A 25,985-nucleotide genomic window follows, 5' to 3' on the forward strand; every position below is an offset into this window, starting at 1 on the left:
TAAAAACATCTCCCCCCCCCCCAAGACAAACTAATAAAGCACTTCTGCGGGTCGTTTTGTGCACGCTGTCCTTCAAGGAAAATAAAGACCTCCGAGGGAGGCAGGTGCCGGATTTCACTCTTCAGAGCCTTTCTTCCTCAAGCTCTCTCTGTGCTTTCTAACGAGTGTCTTCTCTCAGGCACGACGTGGCCATTCGCGAGATGCACAGCTGCACGAGTTAGGGCCCGGGATTCCCACCCCTTGCTCTCCCAGGAATCGCGCCGCCCTCCAGTTTTGCTCGTGCCTCACGTTATTTGCTAAGTGATAGCCGACCTTCGTCCGGGCACACGCATTCATGCGATCGGCTGGCGGACACCCCTCCTGCTCCCAGCCGCATGGTTGTCGTTTCTCGCTGCTGTCCTGCATATCAGCCGCTTTCTTCTTTTGTGGTTTTTTCTTTTTTTGTTTTTAAATAACGGGTGCAATATCACAGCCCACCCCCAGCACACAACGAAAGTCATGACCTCAGGTCTGGTGCTCAATGGGAGCACAAGCTCCCAGCTCACCCTGTGAGGCTGAAAGCTCTCTGGGGACCCCAGGACAGAGTGGCAGCACACAGGTCTGGAGCCTCCATCCCGGTCAGCAGGAGCAGCGCCGTCTCTGGTCTCGTCTCTCGGGAAGAGAGAGCAGCCTGCGCATGGCCATCGGCGGGCAGAGGACGACGACTCCCGCGCTGTCCTCAGAGAAAATCCAGTCTTGGTGCAGGATAGGAAATGGCAGGCAGGGGTGAGGGGTCGCAAGGTGCAGGAACGGATTTGGAAGCAGATCCAAACCAGACGGGTGGTGTGGGGGGAGGGTGAAGGGGGCCCCATCTTCCTCTCAAACAACTGGCAAGAGAGGAGAAAAGAAAAAAAAACAGCCAGTTATTGATTGGAAAATGCAGCAAAAAAATCAAGATGCACCAGTGCCTGCAGGTGTACTTATGCAACTGCACACATCCTAGAAAGCTGCAAAAGGTACACACCCAAACATAATCACAGAACTTGCCTCAGTGTCCTCTCCTTCCCCTTTCCCCACAACACCAAATAACATAATGGCCCCAACAGCAGTGAGAGCTCATGCCGGGCCTGAGATTCGCACGGCCAATTGCTTTAGGAAGGGAATTTCAGGCGCTGGTGCCCCACATCATGAAAAGAAGAAAGCAGGTGGCTGGCTGGTTAATACAAGCACTGTCGATCAGGTTATGTAAAACCGTGTGGGAGGGCCCGATTGACTGCATAGGCTTGCCCCCCTTCAATAGCAAGTCACCAGCTCTCCCAAAACCATGCTCTTCCAGGCGAATGTTTGACGTTAAGTGATTCTTACGGACAAGCTCCAAGGACCATTCAGAAGGACCTGTACCCGGACCTTTTCTCACCATACATTTAGATATCTGCCAGGAAACATCCACAAACATGAAACTTCAGATGAACACATTAACCCTTGAGAGGCTGGTTTTGAGAGAAAAGGTCACTCACAATGTAATTACATCAGTGGGTCCCACCACACAAAAGCAGTGGCCTCTGAAATCTGTCACAGAACTATCAGATCCAGAAGAATCCCCATTCCTGAAGATGACCTTTTTCTTGAAGAACAGATTCAAAGCAATCCAGAAATGCTATTATGGGTTTATTCAAATAATACAAAGAAATGGATTAATCTCCTACTGCACAGCAGTTTAATCCATTTCGGGCTTTACACGCTGCAGGCTCTGGTGAAGCAGGACTCTAATATGCTCGCTTCATGTTAATCTATGCATCTCCCTTTCTGGAATGGATCAAAATGCTATTTGGCATCTAAAATATCTCTACTATAACATGCTAGCTGTGCGTTAGCAGGATGGAACTGATCCTGTCCTTATCCTCTCTTCAGTTTTTCTGCACTGAGCTGAACTGTTTCATAACAAAGCTTATTCTCCTGCCTTGCCCAGCCTTATCCCTGGCATAATCCAAAGCTTTTGAGAGCATCAGGAGTCTCTTTCTGCATACCTAGGGGTGGTAAAAAGCAGGGCCATAATGTTCGGAAAACTGTTCACGGCTCAGTGCAATGCTTTTCCGTTTGCCTATTACAACACACTGCAGGAATATCCATGGATCAGCAGCACTCAATTTAATCTTTTACCGATTTTACCAATTCCCAGATTATAATCCGGCCTCATAAAAAGATCTTCTATTGCCAAAATCGAACGCTCTCAGTTTTTGCTCTCAAGCAGTTTTTGATGGCAGTTATAGGTCTTACAGACACATTTCAAAGCAACTTTAACTCATCAAATTCTATGATAGCAGATGCCTCCATTGATTCATTCATGTTTTTTAGAACCAGTTGGATGATTTATATAGGCGACAGCCCACCTCTTTTCAGGAGTGCAGCCGAATGGCTTGCTGCACAATAGTGAAATTATTCTGGCCTCAGCTCCTTCCCCCTGTGACTCCTGACAGGGGACGTGGCAATGTTAGTCAATGAGACGCGTCATCATTGGGTTCAGGCTGCGAATCGTGTTGCTTTGCTCTCCTGATGACGTTCATGTATAATCACCAACTGCAACAATGCAGAAACTTCAATCTGCCCGGGGAACTGGGGTGCCAGTGAAATGGGTCTCACTGTTAGGATGAGATGGTATCAGTGCCATTACCTCCCAAGGACTTACTGCGATGCTGGAGTTTCCCTCATTCATTGTCTCTACCTTGACTGGGTCTTGTAAGATGCTCCTGCTCTCTGACATTTTAAAATGTGTTGTTGCAAGGACATTAAGCAGATGGAGAAATTAAGCAAAGGTTGAAGATTTCCTTCCACATGTTCAAAAGTGGCTGCTGCCTTATTTCTGCCTAAACGACTGCTACTCAAGAACAACCAGAGAAAGACAATGGGAGTGACCCCGTCAAACTCTCTTACCAAGACTGCATCTTCTGCGGAAGCCCAGCCACTTCGATTTCCCACAGCTGTGTGAGTGAGCTGTGAAACCCCAACAGTGATTCAGGGCCGGTGTTAATTATGAGGATTAATCTCCCATCCAACTTCTTAAAAGCTGAAGAAATTCAATTGGGCTAATTGATCTGGGCTTGATAAGTAGCAAGGTGGATTGAAAACAGGGAGGATCCGGTCTAAAATGAAAGACTCAGTACATGAACAAATGATCCTCAGTTTACACAGGGAAGAGGCTCAGCTGAAAGGTCGAGGCACCAGCTGCCATTTTGTCTCACTTCATCCAACGCTTGATGTTCCAGATCTGTTGTAGGCCATCTTCATAGAGCATGCCGCCTTAAAAACGTTTTCAGAGCATCACAGCTGGTAATTCTGGGCGCTGTGACTTCTTGAAGCTACACAAGGTATAGTCTGGCTACATTACAGCACTTGTGGTTTCCATTCAGCTTGTTGGAATGGTGTGGCTTCTTCTACTTACAGGTGATAGGTCTAGCTTCCCCTCCAATCAACTTGGGACTAATTTGCTCCATGACCATCACTGCTGGAGACGTTTCCTAAGCCACCCGTACCACTGCCACTGACTTTGAGGCTGAGTCCTGCCTCAGAAATGAGATTTTAAATTCTCTCGAAAATGTGCCCTGTAGACCTTTGTTTTAAAACTGGCCAGAAGGCCAAGGGAGACTCCAGGATGCATGAACACCCCTGCAGAAGTTCCTATGTGAACAGGTCTACAACCTGCACTGCACAGCACACAGCACAGCACAACACACAGTCTACAGTGCAGAGCAACACTCCGGTACCTCGGGCATAGGGAGGGAAGTCTGCAACGGGGCGAGCAGAGGAGAGACGGAAAGAGAGAACGCTTGTTTACAGTCTAGCGGTACATCTGCCCGAAAGAAAAGAATTGCTCGTTAAGCCATCAGACGCAGCACCTGATTCGCTCTCCGGGATCATGGCACGCTATTACAACAATCCATTAACGGAAGAGGGAGAAACATTTAGATCCCAGCCACCCACGGAGCCCTGTCAGATTAAAATGGGCAGCCTGGATCCAGAGTGAACATGAGCTCAACCGCAGGCGTAGCTGCATCTGGTTTGTCACAGTAATAAGTATTTACTTCTGTGCCAGGAGCTGACCTTTACTGCGCAGTGTGCAGAACACTGCAGGGGTTCAGGGTGGTTAAATATGGCAGGAATGCTAGACAGACCTTCGAGCTGTGACCACTTTGTCAAAATCAAGGAACTGTTGGCGGCACAGCAATACCGCACAGCTTGGCACTCAAACTCTGGGCAAGAAACACAAATCCTTCAACACGGCATTAAGTATGAAGTGAAAACAAGCTGCTGTCTTTTCTAGATTACTGAAAGACAAGGATCTCACTCATTCCTTTAAGACACTTAAGTGGAGTTCTTTTTAATTCTGCTGAAAGTTTCCAATATCTGCAGTCTCTAAAGAGATCTTTGCCTGCTATTTATAATTAGTCTGTTTAAGTCTGTTGAAAGGATGGCGAACACATGAGCTCTAATTAATCCCATTCCTCCAGACTTCATCCTGTGGTTGCTAATGGTGCCAAGTCAAGTTTGGAAGGGAAGCGCTAAGATAACTGTTGCCATGATACCTGTTTCCGAGTGACAGCAGGAAGTCCCGCCTTTCAGAAGACCTTCTGGTTTCTCGTGACGACAAGGCAGGCTGTGGCTCCACCCACAGGCACCCCGCTTTCTACAGCAACTGAAGGAGAGAGGAAGAGGACAGGAAGAAATGGAGGAAAGACTAAGTCTGATGTACGGTCATGGCAGGTGTATGTAGAAGTGTGTATTACAGATTGTATTATTTGTGCTAGTACGAGTAACAGTCCATAGAAGGGTATGCTTGGCTCATTCCCAGAAGAAAGATCCCAAAGAGCCAGCTCTGGCAGTGTTGTCTTGGACACCCCACAGTTGTGTGTATAAAGAATTGCCGCCTGTTTTCATCCCTACATGCATCTGTTCTTAACTTCCGCTTGTACCTCTGGGCTCTTGTTTAACTTGAGCCTGAAGAAGTTCATTGAAGTGCTTCGCAAAAAAACACCCTTAAAAAGGTACGGACATCAGTGGTTCACAGGCAAGGTGAATGTGCAGGGTTTAAAACAGGCTACACTGCTGCTGCACCAGCCAGGTCGGAAAACTGCTCGATATACAGCCCTTCCAACCCACTCCGCTGCTCCAAGCCCCCGCACTTACCAGAGCAAGTATGGTTTCTAATTAGCACTCCAGAGGCAGAAAGGGAGGAGAACATCAATTAGCTACAAAAGACCTGCCTAATTAATCTCACCTCCCTCTCCCTAGCCACAAGCCCCTTTCCTGGTTGCTGACAACGCTGTACCAGCATTCATATGGCCACACTCCCATAGCCTTTGAACTTGTGGAGTCTGAGAAGGAGTGCATATGTACTCAGTGTTTTAAAGTGGGGCCCGGTGGTGCTTAAGTTGTTTTTTTTAGGTGGGAATCATTCAGGAAATAAAAACAATCCTGCTGGTTATTACACTGACAAGAGCTGTAATCAGATTACAGATTGTAATGCACGTTTTTTGTAAAGGGATCGCTACGACAAATGGATACCGTTTCCCCCTGACCTGCTGCCTCCCAGGCAGCGGTGGGCCTGCCGGGAGACCACAAGGCTGTCCATGTCCCCACCCCACCGTGTCACAAGCGTGTACGGCGCACAAGGATTCACATGGCCACTCACTGGATGAGCGTGCAGGTCAGGATCAGGAGCACGCAGCCCACCACCGACAGCACCAGGAGGGTGGCGATCGTCTGCTGCTGCTGGTTGGTCGCCACCACTGCCAGGAGGTCAGCGTGCTCACAGCGCATCCCCACGAACCCCGGGTGACATCTGAGGGGGGGGGCAGCCCAAACCGGGAGAGAGAGAAACAAGCGTTAGCCGTGCCTAATCCCCTGTGCGCTGCAGCACGGCATTGGTCAGATTAATACCCCGTGTCACTGGAGTTGTTTACTGTTGTTTACTTAGTCTAAGATACGCTTCATTAAGGGAGCCAACAGAAATATCACAAGTCTAGCATCACAGCCAATTTAGCGAAGGTCAGGGTGCAACAAAAAAATCTCAGAACCAAAAAGAGAATTTGTATGTATTTTAACCATTTGTTTTTTAAATGGACAGCGTCCAGGTTTGTCTTTAATGCTGAGCTCAGATTGCTGGAAGCAGCTGGTCCTTAAAGCTTTCCAACTGAGCCTTACGGAGAACAAGAAAAAAAAACAACAACAGGGTGAAACCCCCCCCAGAGGAAACGATGTGTGTGTGTGTATAGAGTGCGCGTGTGTCTTCTTCTACAGGAAGCGGTCATGGGAAGAGGGGCGGGGAGACTTACACGCAGGCGGGAGTATCCTCCTGGACCAGGAAGCGGCAGGTGCCATGGAAACAGAAATGACTGTGTGTATCGGGGCAGTCGCCAAAGTGAGAGCGCACTGGCTCAGCCAGGGGGACATCTAGGAAGGGCAAGAAAAGGCAGGGGGCAGGAGAAACAGGAAGGAGGGGTGAGAGAAAGAAAAAAAGTTAGGAGTGATAGAGGATGGAGAGAGAGAGTGCCTTTATTAAACCTTTGTTTGGAGAGAGACAAAATGAGAAGTCTTCTGTGACTCAAATGCTTCTGAAACCACATCATCTCTAATTACAATTTGGGAAAGATAAGATTCTAATACAAGCCCTAGGGTCTTGTATTAAACCTAACTAGTTACTCAGTTACTGGATGTTTTATGGTTGTTAATTTGCTTTCAACAAAGAGTCTTGTGAAAATTAAGATGGATGTGGATCACACTGCTTTGCCATGCGAGTCTGATCCATTTCCTTTCCAATGTCAACCTTGTCCAGATCACACCTGCAGTTCTCACAGTGTCTCTCTGCCTCTCTGTTCTGTCTAGACCACACAGTGACCCGGCCCCATGCAGTACTGCACTGTCTCTCTGTCTCTCTCCTTCATGTCCAGACCACACAGTGCCCCCTGCAGTACTACACTGTCTCTGCCTCTCTCAGTCCTGTCCAGACCACACAGTGCCCCTGCCCCTGCAGTACTGCACTGTCTCTCCCTCTCTCAGTCCTGTCCAGACCACACAGTGCCCCTGCCCCTGCAGTACTGCACTGTCTCTGCCTCTCTCAGTCCTGTCCAGACCACACAGTGCCCCTGCCCCTGCAGTACTGCACTGTCTCTGCCTCTCTCAGTCCTGTCCAGACCACACAGTGCCCCTGCCCCTGCAGTACTGCACTGTCTCTGCCTCTCTCAGTCCTGTCCAGACCACACAGTGCCCCTGCCCCTGCAGTACTGCACTGTCTCTGCCTTTCTCAGTCCTGTCCAGACCACACAGTGCCCCTGCCCCTGCAGTACTGCACTGTCTCTGCCTCTCTCAGTCCTGTCCAGACCACACAGTGCCCCTGCCCCTGCAGTACTGCACTGTCTCTCCCTCTCTCAGTCCTGTCCAGACCACACAGTGCCCCTGCCCCTGCAGTACTGCACTGTCTCTGCCTCTCTCAGTCCTGTCCAGACCACACAGTGCCCCCCGCAGTACTGCACTGTCTCTGCCTCTCTCAGTCCTGTCCAGACCACACAGTGCCCCTGCCCCTGCAGTACTGCACTGTCTCTCTGCCTCTCTCAGTCCTGTCTAGACCACACCTTCAGATCCCACAGTGACCCCCTGCATTTTAATTTAACGGTACATGCGCATATATTACCAGCAAAACTGCTCTACTTGCAGACTGCACATTTTAAATAGTATCATACCAGTTACTGGCCATTTCTTATATGTTAACGTGGTTTATTACAAGCACACTACAGTTAGACATAATACGTCTGTGTTACAGTACTGTCCTGTGGTCATATCTACTAAATTGTCCTTACAGCAGCTCTCACTGGTGACTTCAGACTAAGCAGTTAAGGCTTCAGTCAAAAGCAGAAGACAACAAAAAAAAAAACGTAAAAACAATCAGTGTAAAGAATTCTTTTCAGAACTTCTTTGCTTTTTCCCTCCAGAATAGCTGGTTCTTCAACCGGGTGACTGGCTAGGAATAAATAACAAAAGTGAAAAGGCACGAAATTAAAAAACAGATAAATGGCTGGATTCTGCAGACAACTCCATGGTGACTTGGGTAATGTGGGCACTGGGGTTTGCAAACCTCACTGTCTTGATGACTGAGACCAGAGGAGCAGCAGGACCATTCAGACTGACACTGAATTAATGGAAACCCGCTGCGACTTTGTCAAAACCCAAATCTCCATCCCTCCCTCTCCCCCCTTCGACACCGGGGGTAGGGTGGGCATCTGTCTCGGAACTGTCCATCCCCTCTTTTCCCAACGCTGCGGGGTTCCGCTTTTCAGCGCAGTCATTTTCCACAATTACAAACAACAGTTCTAGCCTTTTCAGGATCGACAACGATTCGAGGACTCAGGGACGCAAAGTGAAATCAGGAGGACGTGAGTTTAAAACTGAAAAACGGAAGGCTTTACACAAAGGATGGTGGGTGCCTGGAACATGGCGCTCTAACTATGTTAAGCTGAAGTCCATTCCCTGGGTTCCTTCTACAAGTGACTGACCAACACATTATCTTCTGATATCCATGACATGTAGATTTGGATAAGTTCCTTGCATTTGCAACATTTATGTTCCTTCGTTAACCTACCATTCTGGCACATATAATTACGACAACTCCTCACAGCACACCTGTGGACGAGGTGAAGACCACATATGTGCCATTAAGCCGTCTGCTCTATGTTTAGCTCATTAACAGCAGAGCTCAGGTTTGGACAGAGGATCAATCCCATTCTTACCAAAACCACCACAAACCTGCATTCTCCATTCCAGGCAGACAGGACATGATACTGTTCCAGAAGCCGAGGTTGTGTCAATTTCTGCTCGTCCGTCACACCAGCCAGGAGGGAGGAATGCAGCTGGAAAGTGAGTGTCAATTCCACATGCCACATGAGGAATAATGGAAGAATTGCCATCCATCCATTTTCTTGTCTCTTTTTCCAAACCAGGGTTGTGGGGGAGCTGGAGCCTATCCCAGCAAGCAGCGGGCACAAGGTAGGAGCCACTCTGGACCAGATGCCAGTGCATAGCAGAGCACACGCAGAAACGCAGGGTCACTTTTCGCAGAAGCCAACGAACCTGCCAATGGATCTACCATTATATCTTTGCGTAGGTTTCCTCTGGGTTCTCCAGTTTCCTTACATAGACCAAACCAAACAGAGGGAACATACCAACTCTACACAGATAGGACCCCAGGAACTGAACCCAGGAGGGCCCCAGAGCTGTAAGGCAGCAACGTGAACCACTGCAACACTGACAGCCACACGATGGAAGAAATTCTTATTTTAAAACATTGAAAGGTTTACCACATGTTCAGGTTGAAGCTGTTATACAGGGATCCTCCGAGATTTAGTCAGTATGGATTACTCTCCGATTCCTTTCCCCCACCGCTCCTTCACCCCCCGAGGCGTAAGTATAGGGTCCTTAGTGGACCATCTGCATCAGGCCTGCATGATGATCAAGGCTAAGCTAAACACAGCTGTGTTTGTGTCACATCTGCACCTGCTGACGCTGCGGTCTTATTATTAGGAGCGCGACAACAATATTATGTCCTTGCTCTGGTCTGTTCTCCTCTCCTTCTGCAAGATCCCGATGTTTTAGAAGCCCGTTGTATTTCAGAAACGCAAGATGGTTAAAGATACGAGAGATGAAAGGGGCATGTGTCACATAAAAGCCTTTGATGCAGCAGACCAGCTGACTGACTGTTCCCCCCCCTCCTCCCACAGACAGTCATTCAGACAGACTGTCTGGACAATACAACATCGGGTTTTGGGTTTCGGATCTTTGATGTCTCTCCTCTCTGATTGAGAAGTCTCAATTTCAAAGGCAGGCGCAGACACACCTGTCTTCTCAGGTGTGACTCAGCTGGGACAGGTGGCGGGGGGGTGGGTGAGAGTGGGTGGGCATTATCCGGGCCCCCTTCCCATTATCATATCCCTCCGCAGCATCCCAGAACAGGATGAGCAGCTTTCCCCAAAGACACCCCAGCTGTGTGCTGCCTCACCTTGTCTGCAGAGCACAAAAGGGCAGCTATCTGTTACAGCCCCTTCAAAGACCCGTCTGCCCCTCTCAGCAGCTGTCTCCCGAGTAAAGATGCTTCAGTCCTGGGCGGTTTCGCTGGAAACTTATCTCCTTCCGCAGTGTCGCTACACAACAGATTGCTTGCACTGTTAAACCTTAAACCTGCCAATGCTGAGAGATACAATGCGGAAAAGAACCAGGAAACTGATTTTCTGGGATCGCTCGGAGGCAGCCTGCGGAGGAAGAGGGCATCGACTGAACAAGCCGGGACGTGCAGAACAGAGATGCCCTGATCCGCCACTCTTGTTCCTACTCCTCGGCCGGGTGGGGGCTTGAACGTTAGGGGGTTAATCCCCCGTATCCAAAACACTGCTACAGTATATTCTGCTGGCAATCAGCGATTCAGAGCACAGGTCCAAGGGGGCGCCCCCTCCTTATTCCTCAGCCCTCCTAGGGTGCAGGTTTTCATTGATTTGCTTTCCAAAGTGAGCAGCTCTGCTTCCAGTGGGGTGGCTGAAACACACAAACAGCCCTCAATTCTGGAGCAGCCAAGCATCTCAAATGTCCTTTCAGAGCAGTCGCACAGGGAGAGAGAGGCCACAGAAAGCGGGAACTCGGCACTCACAGCCATTAGGCCCTCAGCAAATAGCCTGGACACCTGCCAGCTCCCTCAGGTCACAAAAATCTCTTTTCGTATCTTCCCTTTCAACATTTCTATCTTTATCTCCCATTCTTGTGCTGGCAGGAGAACATTAATGTCTGGAATCACAGAGCGGGTCTTACCGCTAGCTGCCACCCACTTCTGTGAAGCTGATTTCAAAAGCAGCTTTCACACGAAGGAATAACGCAATGGGAATAAATTAAGCAAGCCCTCTCCTGCCTTCTTGAGGAGTTGATGTTAAATATTTGTTGTTGTTTTTTTAATAGCAAAAATGAGCCTCAAAATCACAGAATCTCATGAAAACTGGCCACTGGATAGATCTCCTGGTTGAGGTGAAAGATCCTTTCACAGTGGTCTACCACACTTCCTTCTTAAATAATACTGCTCCACAGAAATGACATTTCTCGACAGAAATCATCAGTGGAGTGGTGATGCCACACTCCTGCCACTAACTAATAATACTCAACAATATTTTTGAAGGGTTTTTAAGCAGGAGTCAACCCAAACTAGAATGGAAAGTAAGGGATTAAATGTAGAACATGGATATAATAATAATAATTCCTTATACTTATAAGGCACTTTTAATAGGGGATTGGGAACTCCCCTCCACCACCAGCAATGTGCAGCACATGCCTGATGCTCCAGTACACTCACGCACACCAGCTCTCAGTGGGGAGGAGAACAGTGATGAAGCCAGTTCAGAGATGGGGATTATTAGGAGGCCATGATTGGTAAAGGCCAGGGGGAAATTTGGCCAGGACACCAGGGTTACACCCCTACTCTTTCTAATGAGAGTCAGGACTTTAGTTTTACATCTTATCCAAAGGATGGCGCCTTTTTACAGTATAGTGTCCCCGTCACTATACTGGGGCATAAGGACCCACACAGACCGCAGGGTGAGGGCCCCCCTAACATCTCTTCCAGCAGCAACCTTAGCTTTCCCAGGAGGTCTCCCATCCAGGTACTGTCTAGGCTTACACCTGCTGAGCTCCAGTGGGGCTGCCAGCTGTGAGCTGCAGGGAGATATGGCTGCAGGTAATGTACAGTAGACAGATGCGGTGAAGAAAGAAAGACTCACACAACAGCCACAAATCCACATACTGTATGCACAGGGCAGGATATCCTTTGCTATCAGTGACGAAAGGCCAGAATGGAATGAAGTTCAGGTATGAGATTCTGGAAGGGTGTTGGCCACCACAAACCCAGTGATGTCACTGCCCCCCCCCCCCCCCAACCTGCGGCCAATCAGAGAGTGAGTCACCTGGAACGGGGAGGAGGAAGTGACATCATTGCTATTTTGTAGGGTTGCGCTCTGAAGGAGGAGGCAGCAGCACAGCAGGGCAGTTGGAACCGACTTGCCAAAACTGGAATCACACATCAGCTTGGAGATCAGGGAGGGTGCCAGAGACGGGATGTTTTGGCTATGTGGTGCTCTGGGTTAACTTGGGCAGGGAGTCATGTTGGAGAGTGTAATGGTGATGACACTCTGTGGCTCAGCATGCTCAGACCTGCTCACATTCCTCAGGCTCTGTCAAACACAGACGTGTACACTAACAGATCGCACGCACAGCTACCAGGGTAGCTGACTGGACTCCAAGTGAGCAGAACACCAGGATTTGTCCCAAACAATACAGAACTTTACTAACACCTTAACATAATATGCCCATCTATGTCATTTATTTTATAATTCTTCTAATATTTGCTAAGGAGATGCCACTCTCTAGGGCGACACACCAATTCAGGGTGTACAGTATACTCCCTGAAACATAAACCAAACCCAGGGGCTGGATATGTCGCACAAAGAAACCTGCAGCTGGTAAAACCTGAAAGGGATCAAACCGCTGTGCAATAGGATTCTGTTTGCATCAGACATGGGGACACATTATCCCTACCTCTCCCTTACTTACAGGTGAGTACCTTTCTAAGGAAACTCTTTTTTTAGAGGCAATTTCCTGGGTAGTTTTTTTTTCTAGCTTGTACCAGTCCAATGCTTCTTTTTGTACTCATGACCATCTTGGAGTGACTAAATAAACACGGTGCACTGCTCGAACTTTTGTACTCGTGCAGGTAACAGCAGTGGATTAAGCCCCAGGCCCGAAACCGAGACGCGCCAGCTCAGGGCAGATGACGATGACATCTGAGGCACAGAGCATCAGGTCAGAGGGGTACGTTCAGCACCATTATCCCACAACCCCCAAAGCTAAGGTATCAGACAGAGGGGGAGGGATTCCACAGAAAACACTGTGAGCCCTCCGGTTTCTGATTGCACAGCTAGCCCTCCTTCTGTCATCCTCAAGCAACAGACACCCCAGCAGAGCTCAGGTCACTGGAACCCCAGTCAGGCCTGGCTAATGTCAGCCCACCCGCCCTCTGAGCTTCTGCATCTCCGGAGCCCCCAGACTGGAAGAGTTTCTCCTCATTGCCAAAGTCCGGCTCTTCACAAGAGGGGGGGGGGGATCTTCCTCACTGAACTACCAGGTATGATCATAACGCTCCATTAGGGAAGGAGGAGGCATCAAAAGAGACTTCTGTTCGTCTGATCCCCTGTGATAAGGGAGTTGCTTGTGGGCTGGTGATCTGCCTGCGGCAAAGCCATACTAATTTTGAAAGAATTAGTAACACCTGTAGAATGCGACTTAACCCCTGCAGGGCAGGAAAACGCTGCGAGCGCGCACACTGGATCTCTTGTAACTCCTGGCACGCTAACTCGGATACACACGCTGACCAAAAATACACACAAACCGGTGTTTACAGGAATCACCTGGTTGGGAGAGCTTACAAACGCTGCATCATCTTCACCACACGTCCCCCCCCCCCACACACACAGCAAAACACAAACACAGGTAGGATTGCGGCATACAGAGGCAAAATCCAAAACGTCCCTTTGACTAGGGAGCTCATTCTAGAACAGAAGGGCTCCGTGTACACAGGCATCACTTGTGCTGCCACATTAAAATGCCTCCTTTGCTTCCTTGTCAACTGCAGGGCCCATCTGGGGCTTGACTGTACATGGGAGCGAGGACTATAGCTAGAAATACGCATGCTGTGCTTACACATCTATAACGCAAAAGGCAGAGCAAGTCATAGAGCTGCACTTTTCCGATTGGGAAGATGACCCCCACCGGGATTGCAGATGCATGTTGTGCAGGAAGCCACCGCCTGATGAGTATAAAAAACACCCCCAGAACACAGAATTTCATTTCCCCCGGGTCTGAGGGCCTGAGCTGCTCCAGAGAGGCGAAAACACTTACGATTCGAGGACAGCAAGGTGGAGTTCTCCTGGCCATAGACACAGCTGAACATGGACCCTAGAGAACGAGGGAAACAGAGGGTGAAGGAGAGTGTAAGGGTGTAAGAGAGAGATTCAGATTGCTTCCTGAACACATTTCCAAGCCAAGCAATTGATTTGGAAAACCGCCTGTGCTTATCCTACAGAGAACTGTCCAAGTGACACCAAACCTTGTATACAGTCTCAACACAGGGGCCAGAACCAGGGAATTAATAAATATGAATTACTTTCATCAAGCCCTTTTCAAGAAGAGTCAAGAGGAGGGTCCTCTGATCATTGGCATCCGTGTCTGTAGCGGAATAACAGTTACTGCGTTTTTTTTCTGAAGGATTGATTATTGTAAACACCCTGCTTGCAGGGTGCAGCAGTGTGGAGCAGTGGTTAGGGATCTGGACTGGACTGCAACTGCAAGGTTGTGAGGTTGGACCCTGCTGCCGAGTCATTGAAAGAGGTACAGGTACAGGTAAAAGTGCAAATATAAATGCTTCAATTAAAAGTGTCAGCAAAAAAAGTAAATCAGCAGCTAAACTATATTAAACACTTAAGTTACACAAGTCACATAACTACCGTCTTGTCCCTGTATTGGCTCCCTGTCAGGTTCCAAGTTTGAAACAGTTTAATGTTCAAAGTTCTATGTGGAAAGACTACTTAGCATCCAGACAATTCATAATGCATCTGTTCTACTCCACACAACTCTGGACTACTGTGTTTTTGTACGGTGTGCCCTTGCGGGTCTTGTGTTGCTATACCCCAAAGCTCTGGAACATCATCCGGAAGAAATTAGGGCCATTGACACAAACTGAGCAATTTTCAATCTTTTCCAAATACTGTACTTTCGGAAATGTTATTTTCTGCGTCTACCTTGTTTTCAGTTTTGCAGTTCTTTAACGGTATTGTGAAATATGCTTTGTGTATTCCAAAGCATTTTAAGATGTTTTTTTTTAAGTGCTTTATATAAAACATTTATTGTACTAGGTATGAATGTTTCATTGCGCTATAGACTACCAAGATATCCAAGGCTGAACAAGATGGATCTCTAATGTTTTCTTGAGTTCTTGCAGATGAACGCTAATTAAGACACAAAAGATGAATTTTTCCACAAGTGTCAAGATTTGCTTGGAGTAGTATAATGCCTTTTCCTCACAAGGTTACTCACTCGGTAGATTTTGTCTGTACATTACAGACAACCAGGGCTATGACTGTCACAGTGGAATATGCCTGAAATAGATCTAATAATCAGACGCTTTTCCCATTATTATATCGTTTGTAATAAGTAGGTTAATCCCTTGAGTTCTAATTGGCTCAGAGAATCTCCTCGGCCTTTTTATATTAGCTTAACAAGCTGGAACTACTTTCAAGCTCACCCCTGTGAGCCCCCCCCACCACCCATGACCTCATCACAGAACAAAATCAATACGCCTTCTTCCCAGGAAATTCAAAGCCATTGATTGGTGACATTTATGCAAGAATTCAATCCCCCTTTTTGAAGAGGTCCTGTAAACCTGCCCCCTCATGAAATATAATCAGCAATAAAAATTAAACAAATCCAGCATTTCATTGAGGTTTTGCAATAATCACTGTGCAGCAAGACAATTACAAAAATGGCACCATATTGATTCTGTAACATGCTGAATTTATTTCAGCACTCTACAGTGCAGTAACAATATTTCACTGACAGATATATAAACAATCTACAAATATAATACAAATTTGTCAGAAGTCAGAAGGAAAAGCAATCTTAAAAAAAAAGACTTTTTTAATTTAAAATGAGCAAGAGCTTGAAATGGATGTAAACTAATGCCAAACCCCAGTCATCTCCATACTCCATACTGCTATCTATAGGCAATAGTTCTGCTGACAGTCCTGGGTTTTCACAGGATTGTCATTCAGCTGCCTGCTGAACCCCAACTGTTGTAAATTTAGGAAGCACAAACACATTTGAAATTATTAGACTCCCTGCCTTCCCAAAACGCATGGGAGAGATGATTTAGATGCAAAAGCATCACCTAATAACACATTTTATAATTATATACATTTCGATATTTGGCTGACACATTTATGTATTTATTACATTTATATACAAACATATTCGCTGACACATTTATGTCAGCGAATACGTTTGAACTCATTTACACAGCTGGGCATTGGACTATAACAATGTCGGTGAAGCACCTTGCCCAGGGGAACACTTGTCTTTCCTGGGATTTGAACCCCCAAACTCCCAGCTTGGAGACTTGCACCCCATTCACAGGGCATGATGACACTGTTAAGGTGCAATCACGTGGTCCCCAGTGAGCGCGCCTCCCCTTCAACAGCTGCGTCTCCCAGCCGGGCAGATGTGCTCCGTCTTCCACCTCACATAGGAGGAGGCTAATACTGTACGGTCCTTCATTGTAAAAACATGACTTAATCCAGAGAGCAAAGGAAACCCATTGCGTATCAGTACATCAGCGCATTAGGTAGTCAGAGGCGGTCCGCGGGACAGACTCTTTACAAAAAAAAAATACACGCAATGATACATTCAAAAAGCCATTCAGTCTATATTATTGAGGAATCCTTTAATTTACGAAGCGTTTTAAAAAAGATGATACACACGCTATAGGTGTTAGTGGTGGTTCCAGATCATCATTTGAAAAACTTGACGTAAAACTTGTGATTTGTTAACAAAAAAAAAGTATAAAACACACGAAACTCCACGTTATACGGTGTCAAAGTTTTGATGCTATAAAAAACTAAAGCAGGTGGAATTTATAGGGGAAAGACGACATTTATTGCCGACATGCTATATACAAAACGTTCCACGGTTTTGGCGATTAATCACTCCTGTTAAAAACACAGAACTTCTGATCATGAATGAAAAGGGTCTGAGCTATTTTTCACTTTACATAATTAAGACCGCAAGATTTACAGGTGACGCTGTTCAATTCCAGAGAAACTCGCTATTCTGTCGCGTACTGTACATTGATACGCGATATGGTTAGGTCAATATTGTACTCCCAACACAATAGAAATATAATTAACAAAAATCATGATTTTAAGATGGTTATGAAAATCCCATCCTATACCCACAGGGCAATAAATACGTCTTGCTAAACTGGGAGTTAGTGGACAGACGATGGCTGATAATTGTATTTTAAAAGGCAAGTATGCCGAAAATGCAGAACACTAATTATACACCACATAAACTGATTCTTTTAATAAGAACTAGCAGGTAGAACCGGAGCCAAAGAGGGAGAGAGGGAGAGAAACTCACGAAAGAATGTGCCGAGTAAATAGCCTGTATACAGACTAAGCCGTGCTAAACTTAAAGACGGACTGAACTTCCGTGGAATTTCGGGAGACGGCGCGTGTGTGTACGTGTGAGAATGCGTGTCGGGGATGATGAGGGGTGTAGGCTTGTGTTTGGTTATGGAAGCGTGTTAAAAACAGATCTGTTCGCATCTCCTCTCTCATTTCAAATGCCGATATCTGAAAGCTGATATTTTCCAAGGGGCTGAGGCAGAGAAGCCTGGGTTCTGGTCTCCGAGGAGAAAACTGACCCTCCAACATCTCCACCACAGTGACTTTACCGTATAGACTTGAACTCCGAAGGGGAAAGGAAACTACGAGAAACCGAGAGAGGGAGAAATTAGAGCGAGGAGCGGCGTCAACGTATGACTAAACAGTGAAAAGAAAAAAAAAGTTTTGCATGTGAAACCATGTGTGGATGTCACATTTGCCGTTGTTCTTTCCTGAGGGTAATGATGGGAAGGGCAGGGACAGACAGGGACCACAGCCGGGCTATTGAGCCAGCTGGACCAGGTTGTCCAGAGAGAGGACAGGCTGGAAAAGCAGGCAGCCAAAGAGACAGAGATCGGTTCAGAGCTGTACTTTTTACTCCGGGAACTTTGGGGGGGTACAACCAAAGGCGACCCTGAGGCGTTATGAGGCTGAGACAGGGTAGACAGCAGCTGCGCAGCACAATACAGCTTTTGTTTCCCACTGATAAAATGCAAATGAAACCAAATTAATTGCTCTATCATGCTAACAGTTTCATTTCCCCCAAGATGTAACTTAATTACATGCTTTTGTTAGAGAGAGAGGTCTTAAAGGCCTTTAATTTATTCACATGCCCGTCAGATCTCTGGTGAGCTGTGCCTTGGAGCCCTGATACTGACATGCATGATGACCCACATTAACAGGAAAACACTGCCCAGGGATGTTGCCCAGTGAATTATCTTTGATGGCCTCCTCTTCCTTGATTCATTAGATTTGACTTTAAGGTGTTTGGTATTATTTTTCGTAGAATGTGCACCAAGACTGCTATAAAACATGATGATTAAACAGACTTCAATGTGCAGAAAGAGATACAGGCTCCTGGGGGTTATAGGAAACGGTCCTGGGAATTAAATATTCATTATTACCCATCTTAAAGCAAATCTTAAAATTACATCTAAAAAATAGGCCCAACCTATACATTAAGAGGCATGACTGTCTGTTCTCAGTTTTCCATTTCCATACAACAGTTAATCTGCGATTGCTAACAAGCAGCATCTTTCCTGGGGAGTAATTCCGCAGCTAATGACAAATTAATCGGTTTACAGTCATTACTTATTAAAAGGCTGGGTAGTTAACCTTTTCATTCCTTACACAGCACAAACAAGAAGGAACTACATTGATTTGCGGTGTTGCTGATAATGCTATATAGCATTTCTAGGTACTTTATCTTGACCTTATCGAGCATAAGTCTGAACAAAAAAAAATCTTTCAAAAAACAATTTGAGGTTTTGCAGCAGTTCAGTGTTTCTAAGATTATACACTTCACACCATGCTAGATGATGAACTCATAAAAGGACATCATTTTTGGTAACTGAAAAAAAATGTTTATTTTATCCAAAATGACAGTGATTTTTTTTTCATCTGTTTAATTATAATAATAATTGCTTACACTTATATAGCGCTATTCTGGACACTCCACTCAAAGTGCTTTACAGGTAATGGGGTCTCCCCTCCACCACCACCAATGTGCAGCCTCACCTGGATGATGCGACAGCAGCCATAGTGCGCCAGAACGCTCACCACACATCAGCTATCAGAGCAGAGTAATGAGGCCAGTTCAGAGATGGGGATTATTAGGATGACATGATCGGTAAAGACCAATAGGAATTTTGGCCAGGACGCTGGGGTTACACCCCTACTCTTTTTGAGAAGTGCCCTGGGATTTTTAATGACCACAGAGAGTCAGGACCTTGGTTTTACATCTCATCCAAAGGATGGCACCTGTTTACAGTATAGTGTCCCCATCACTATACTGGGTTATTAGGACCCACATGGACCGCAGGGTGAGCGCCCCCTACTGGCCCCACTAACACCTCTTCCAGTAGTTTTTCCCAGGAGTTCTCCCACCAAGGTACTGACCAGGCTCACACTTGCTTAACTTCAGTGGGCTGCCAGTTGTGAGTTGCAGAGTGATATGGCTGCTGGCTGCTTTAAATGATTTCACTCCTCTGCGGTTTTTCCCAAAGCGAAATCTAGAAACCAAAGATGTGTGTTGGAGGTGAATTTTACTGGCCATACTAAAAGGACCATGAGGAGCAGGTTTGCATGGAAAGCAATCTGCACTGACAGGCTCAAGATGCAGAACCTTTTTGAGAGAAGACTACAAGGAAGATCTGATACAAATACTTAAAATTGTCACAAAGTCAACCAAGCAGACTTATTCACTATCAACGGAGACAGATGCATCAGAGGGCACAGTTAGAAGCTATGGATAAGTGTGCTTATAACTGGAAACAGGAATAATTTTTTTTTTTTGCTCAAAGAGTTGTGGGAGTGTGGAACAGGCTACCCGTCCATGTTGTTGAAGCCGATATCCTGGTTGCTTTTAAGAAAAGGGTTTTATGGCTCACCCTTAAACCATCAATTTCTACACACTCCGAGCAATTTAGACTTGACAGCTTCAGCAGCTGTCTAGCTCAATTATAGTTTACAGACCATTTCAAAAGAAAATAGAAGCACCCTGTTGCTTTTAAGGCTCACATACGCTCATTCCTGACTTCACTGGACCAATTAACGTACTACATTGAACGACTCTGGATGACCTGCTGAAGTCTGGCCCAGAACCAGGGCTGGCCATTCTTGCAGTACCTCTGGTAGGTGAGCATTTGTGCCATGTTGAGAGTCTGTGCAAGTGCCTCTCTACTTTGATTCAGCGCTTCAAACAATGCTACCCACATGTCCACGAGCTGGTTTCTCCCCCATCATATCCCAGGAGTGATGCTGGGAGTTTGTGTGTGGGTGGGGAAGTAGGGAGGGGGGGTTAAATTAATGTTTTTTTGACCCAAATCCTTTTGATATCCGCCCGTACCACTTGTTCCCCATCACACAATAATCCCGCTGATACTATAATTCATTTAAATCATGTTTCTGTGCTTCCAACTGTGTGGGAGGGGAGAATTGCATCTACGGCTGTAGATTGTTTTCAAGGGCTTAATTTAGCCCGGAAGTTGCATGCAGAGGCTACACTGATAAGGGCTGAGGTAAGCGCTCATTTGGGAAAACTGGTCAGGACTCCGTGATGTGCAGAATCGCAATCGTTCTGCACCTCTTCAACACTCCCAGCAGAAGTTCAGCCCAACCACTTGGTGCCTGCTCTGCACGCGCACCCTCTCTCATTCCCCGCCTCTCGCACGAGCACGCACACCCTCTCTTATTCACCACCTCGCACAAGCACGCACACCCTTGACTTCCTTCCACCCCTAAATTAATCTGATTGATTTTCTTGTCCACCTGCTTTAATGCAAAACATTACTCGAGCTCTCGGTCCTAATCCCTCCAACTCCAGAAAGTGGCTGCAGACAGAGGGGGCCAGGGACATTCTGACAGGCCAGAGGGGGATAAGGAACTGGGTACGATATTGTGGGCTAATTTAGAACACAAGAACAGGTACAAAGGAGTGGGGACCATTCAGCCCATCAGGCCCATTAATTAGTAGTTAATTGATCCTATGATATCATCCAGCTGCATCTTGAGTCAGGGTATTGGCTTCAACAACATGGCTGGGTAGCTTGTTCCTGAATCCCCCAACACTTTGGGTAAAGAAATCCCTCCTGTTATCAGCTTTAAGAGCAGTTCCAATTTAAACGCACTACCTAATCAATATTCAATTTTTTATTTTAGTAAGTGATTGCTCATAATTTATGCTCCATCCTGCATCATGAAAAATGTTTTTGTTCTGATTGAAACTTTCCAGTGTTTTCTGCTGTGTAACCTGCTATTGCAGATATTTAAAACAATTCCTAGTATTTGTCAGTTTAACCCCTTTATATCACCTTTAGAATGATCAGCAAGTATTGTTATCAACCCACAGAGTACTCCAGCCTTAGAATGTGAAAAAATAGCCAAGTCAAATTATATATATTCACCACTTACAAAATGTATTCCCAACTACACAATCTTGAGAATAATTTTCTTTCTTATCTGCTTATCTGGGGCATATTAATCCCCTCTCTCCAGGTCTCTGGAGAGGCTCTGATTTAAAGGGATCTGTAACATGAAAGCCGTGTGATTTCTTAGCTGAACAGAGAAGTGAGGTCTAGTGGAGCCACCACTGATACTATGTACTGAGCCTTGCTAAAGTATACAGTGTATCTCATTTATTTGACTGCAATGTTTAAGTGAATAGATTCAGTTAAAACTGAAAAGTTAAAAAAGATAAATGTCTACAAAAATCACAAAGGAAAATTGGAAACTAAAACTTTAATTGCATAAGTATTCACTACCCATCCTTGAATATTAGACTAGATAAGTCTCTGCTTCACACACCGAGATAATGCAGTCTTTTCATTTTGTAATTCAATAAAACTGAACAACATTGGAAGGGGGTGAATACTTTTTCTAGGCTTTTGGCCTAGGCTCTAAATCAAGGCCCACCTTTTCCAAGGCCATATATAAATGGCCTATTGAAATTCTCTAACTGGTACATCTGAATGTCATACTGTTTCCACATGAGCTGAAAACCAGGCTTGTAACTGTCTCCAGGTGTGATTTTAACCCACATTACTGTGCATGGTTAAAACTATATTTCTAAGAAGGAAAGTCAGTTCTTAACGTGAGCTTGGTTTCTCCCTTAGTCACCAGGTACCTGTAACCATAAGATGCACGGTGACCTCATATGCATGATGATAACAGAGCTCATCAATGCTATGAAGAGCTTTAACCTTTGCGAGTGACTGGATGTCTACATGCAGTAAGCAGGACACCTGTTCATGTTCCGAGACCAACACAAACAGTCTGGAGGTTTGGTCAAGACTGCATTGCTATAAACTGCGTGTTCTACTCATGTGACACCTGTGTTACATAACAGCCTTATATAACTATGCCCTCATAAAAAGGTGGAAAAATATTTTTGTTTCATGCATGGCATGCACAAAAAGGACTTTATTTTTATAATAATGACTCACGCCCAGGAAAAAAGTTATTACTTGCAGCTGTTTGACAAGGAAAGATAAAGTAGGCTTATGTCCTTCTTTCAGGAAAAAAAAAGTTTCAACACTTTCTAGAGGTCACAGATAGCTCGATAAATATTTTGCAATTTACACCTTGCAGCTGGACACACTGATCTCTTAAATTTCCCCATTCCAGGAACTCTCACAATCCATATCAGAACTGTAATACTAGTAGGTTTGACATAAAAAAAACTTTTCAATCTGACTTCAAGTTACTGGTGACTAGATGTTTCTGTGCAAGATTTTAATTTGGTACAGTGCTCTAGGATTCCCTGATATGAAAGGCGCTATATAAAAATACACCTGTCTTGTCTGGAAGTGCTTTGAGATGGTGCACACTGTAGAAAGGCTTACTCATAAATCATTGACAACACTATGCCTCTTTTCTATAAATAAAACATCTGGTAAATAAGCAAAGTTCTGGCAGTGAGTAGGGAAAAGTGGTCTCTAGTCATTTAATTCAGATTAAATCACATCAAAACTGCCAAGCTGAGCACAAAAAGCATTCAGAAAAACAAATTGTGCTTATATAGAACAGCAAAAGCATGAACTAGTTCAAAACCTGTACCAATTTACAAATCTGCAAATAAACTTTAAAAACTGGGGTTACGTACGACAAACAATTCTACATGCTTTTCCATCAGAGTGCGTGTTTAGTTCTTTGATAACAGACTTCACGTGCACAAAAACATTTTGCACAGAAATATATCCATGTAACAAGGTGCTGAAAGTCAAGATCACAAGATCTGCTTCTTGTTTTTAAACTCATGGTTTTACAGAGAAGAATTTAGTCTTTTCCAAAAACGAGGACAATGTGCTCTTGCTAGATATCACACCTGTCGTATTTTACAATGAATAAATAAAAACAAACCTAAAATACCTGCTTAGAAATGTGCCATTAGAGAGCCCTGACAGAGAATAAGCAGCTGGGACATGGAGCACCTATCTGGACTGTGGGTGCAAGTGTGACTTGTTCATTCAATCAGAGAAGGCAGTTATTCTAGAAGAGAGGTCTCTAACCCTGATTTTCAATCCACTTACTCTTATACAGTAGATCACCCTGAATCAACTGTTCTTTAAAGATTAGGGACACTTGTTTAAACAACTGATCGATTACTGTTTCAATGCAGGGAACACTGGCCCTTGAAAGATACTATAACTTCTGTTCCAAATGATCTCTGACTGAACTGAACACACAACTTGATTATTAGATCACCGACGGGCCTTCAGAAACTGATAATGTAAATAATCGATAAACCTGCAGGTCCTGGGCTCTCCTCAGCTAGCCGATAAAAATGCAATATTGGGGCATGTACAGTATTTTGACCAAATCTGAATATGAAAACGTGCGAGCTTAAGTGAGAGAAAGAGCGGGTACTGTAGCTTACGCCGTAAAAATGTTTTACAGCATTTCGAAATTGTACGGTGTTCAGAATTTATAACCGTCACGTGAGTAACATGGTAAAGGTCAGCAGGTAAAGACTTAGACCCGTTTTATAATATAAATACTATTTCTTTGCAAAATATGCAAGGTTAATTCTTGAATATTGTGTAACTGGGAATGAAAACACATTTCACTTGCACGTGAGAAAGTGAGCAGTTAACTGGACTTTGTTCGCGATTGAAAATAAAAGACATTTTGTACCGAAGAGCTTTAGAAAACCGCATTCTTAACACTAAGCTGGTACTGCACCCCCGCACGGCACTGACAGGCAAAAGAGCTTTGGAAAGTCGAGTGAACAGTGTGGGAAACGAGAAGTGTGGATATAAGAGAGAGAAATATACCTAAATCGACAAAAAAAAACAAGACCGGTCTGTTGAACCTTAGAGAACTACAAATAAACAAATTAGTCATATTCAACAGATATAAATATTTAAAAAAAAACAACCCGACTAACACCTTCTACGAACTTTAAAAACGCCTGGATGTCACTCTTCTGGGCTTTTTATTTTACCAAAACACCAAACAACTCCCATCTGTTGTTGATATATTGTTAAAACATCATTGTCACGTACGCTCTTGTTCGTCGGGCTCCTATAACCCTGACGACATCTACCTCAGTTACAGTCCACAGATGCTATCTTTTCCGGCTTCACTCTATCAGAGACTGCACTGACAGCGGCTTTCAGGCAGTGCAGCTCAAGCTGAAAGAACAGTAACTGAACGCTCACCCATCAGGAGAAAGACGGCGTCCCAAAGTGGTCGACTCATCCTGGGGCTTTCCGGGCGGCGCAGGCTGCAACGGAACCGAACCGAACCCGGCTCCTGGACACTGAGACCTAGGCGGCTCGGTGGGGAACCGAACCGGGTATTCGGGTCCTGGACGTCTGTCTCTTCCCCGGACCCCCGGATTGGTTGCTGTGAAAGGCGTGTGGGGGGGTAACAGTCCCGCTTTGACTGAAATAAGTGCAGCTTTTCTTGATCTAAAACTTCGATTGTCCCTCGAGGAACATTATTGAAACAACAGCAAGTGCCGACCTCTTAGGCGGGTTTGTGGCTGTCGGACACCTTAGTCAGATGAGGCTGTACAAGGGCTGTACCCTTTCCTCGTTTCGAGCGTGTCCACCGGTATTTGTTGAAGGATAAACGGAGTTCAAGAGAAGAGTCCTCTCAGGTTCACGTCCAAACAATCCGGCCTCGCACTCAAAGCGTAGACTAACAGTCCGTTTGCTAGCACGCAGCCTAACAAATTTAAAATGAAAGCATTTAAATCTGTTACAATTGTCCAGTTTTCTCTTGCCGTTCAGTCGCAGGCTTTCGTAGCTGTGTAGAATATAGATTCTCGTCTTCTGCAGCTTTCGGCAAACAAGCTCTTCGAGTGACTGTCCTGGCGACTGTCCACCTTCAATTCCGAAGTAAAACAATTAAAACAAAACCAACCGAGGCGGCGGGCTGACTCCGGCGGGCGGAAAAGCCAGGTCAACTTGTCCACCGTGAGTGACGAAACGAAGGATGCCCCTGCCGTTGTGTCCTTACGAGCCGAAATTACCGTGAGGGTGTAGTACTGACATCCCGTTCACGCTACCATTCCAACTCTCTCCTACTCTTAGTGTTGCTGATTTTGAATTCAAAGTCAAATTCAAAGCTTCGCTTTAACAGGTACGCACACAGATCCACTCCTGCAGTCAGTCCGTACTGCTCTCCAGCTTTCTCTCTCTCTCTGTCTCAGCTGCCTGTTAACTCTTCCGTCAGGAGCCGCACACACGCCGGAGACAGGTGTGTCCGCCCCTATCGGGCCTGTTAGGGCATCTCGTAGCGGATGTTGGCTGTGAATGAAATTCCCCAAAACGAGCTGTCGGAATGGGTGTGTCCTCCTCCTTCTTCCACCTGTTATTCCCACTCCGTTCTTAATGTCAGCTCGATTACACCGCCATATTTCCCCGACGGCAGTTCAGCCCAAGTACGGAGTTGGCTCGCTCTGGGGTAACGCCTGTCCGAGACGACGTGAAGGTGCTTTCGATAAGAGAAGTTATAAAGAGTCAAACTCGACATTTGAAAAGTCTTGAATGT

General features: G+C 45.7%; 1 protein-coding gene across 2 annotated transcripts; it reads right to left on the minus strand.

Moving 5' to 3' along the window:
• Window positions 1-387: 387 nt before the first annotated feature.
• tgfa (transforming growth factor, alpha) lies at window positions 388-25,880 on the minus strand. 2 transcript variants are annotated; one of them, XM_088624622.1, is made up of 7 exons: window positions 24,647-25,880; window positions 13,951-14,007; window positions 6,309-6,426; window positions 5,666-5,815; window positions 4,560-4,669; window positions 3,741-3,761; window positions 388-866 (listed from the first exon to the last, which is right to left on the minus strand). In XM_088624622.1, the coding sequence occupies exons 1-7, from the start codon at window positions 24,684-24,686 to the stop codon at window positions 859-861; spliced, it is 504 nt and encodes a 167-aa protein (XP_088480748.1). In that variant the 5' UTR covers window positions 24,687-25,880; the 3' UTR covers window positions 388-858. The 2 variants fall into 2 exon arrangements, with proteins under 2 accessions (XP_088480748.1, XP_088480749.1); XM_088624623.1 differs by lacking the exon at window positions 3,741-3,761 and having other exon boundaries at window positions 24,647-25,876.
• Between the last annotated feature and the right edge of the window lie 105 nt (window positions 25,881-25,985).

Source organism: Lepisosteus platostomus, chromosome 3, assembly GCF_059453375.1.
Source record: "Lepisosteus platostomus isolate fLepPlt1 chromosome 3, fLepPlt1.hap1, whole genome shotgun sequence".
Taxonomy (NCBI): domain Eukaryota; kingdom Metazoa; phylum Chordata; class Actinopteri; order Semionotiformes; family Lepisosteidae; genus Lepisosteus; species Lepisosteus platostomus.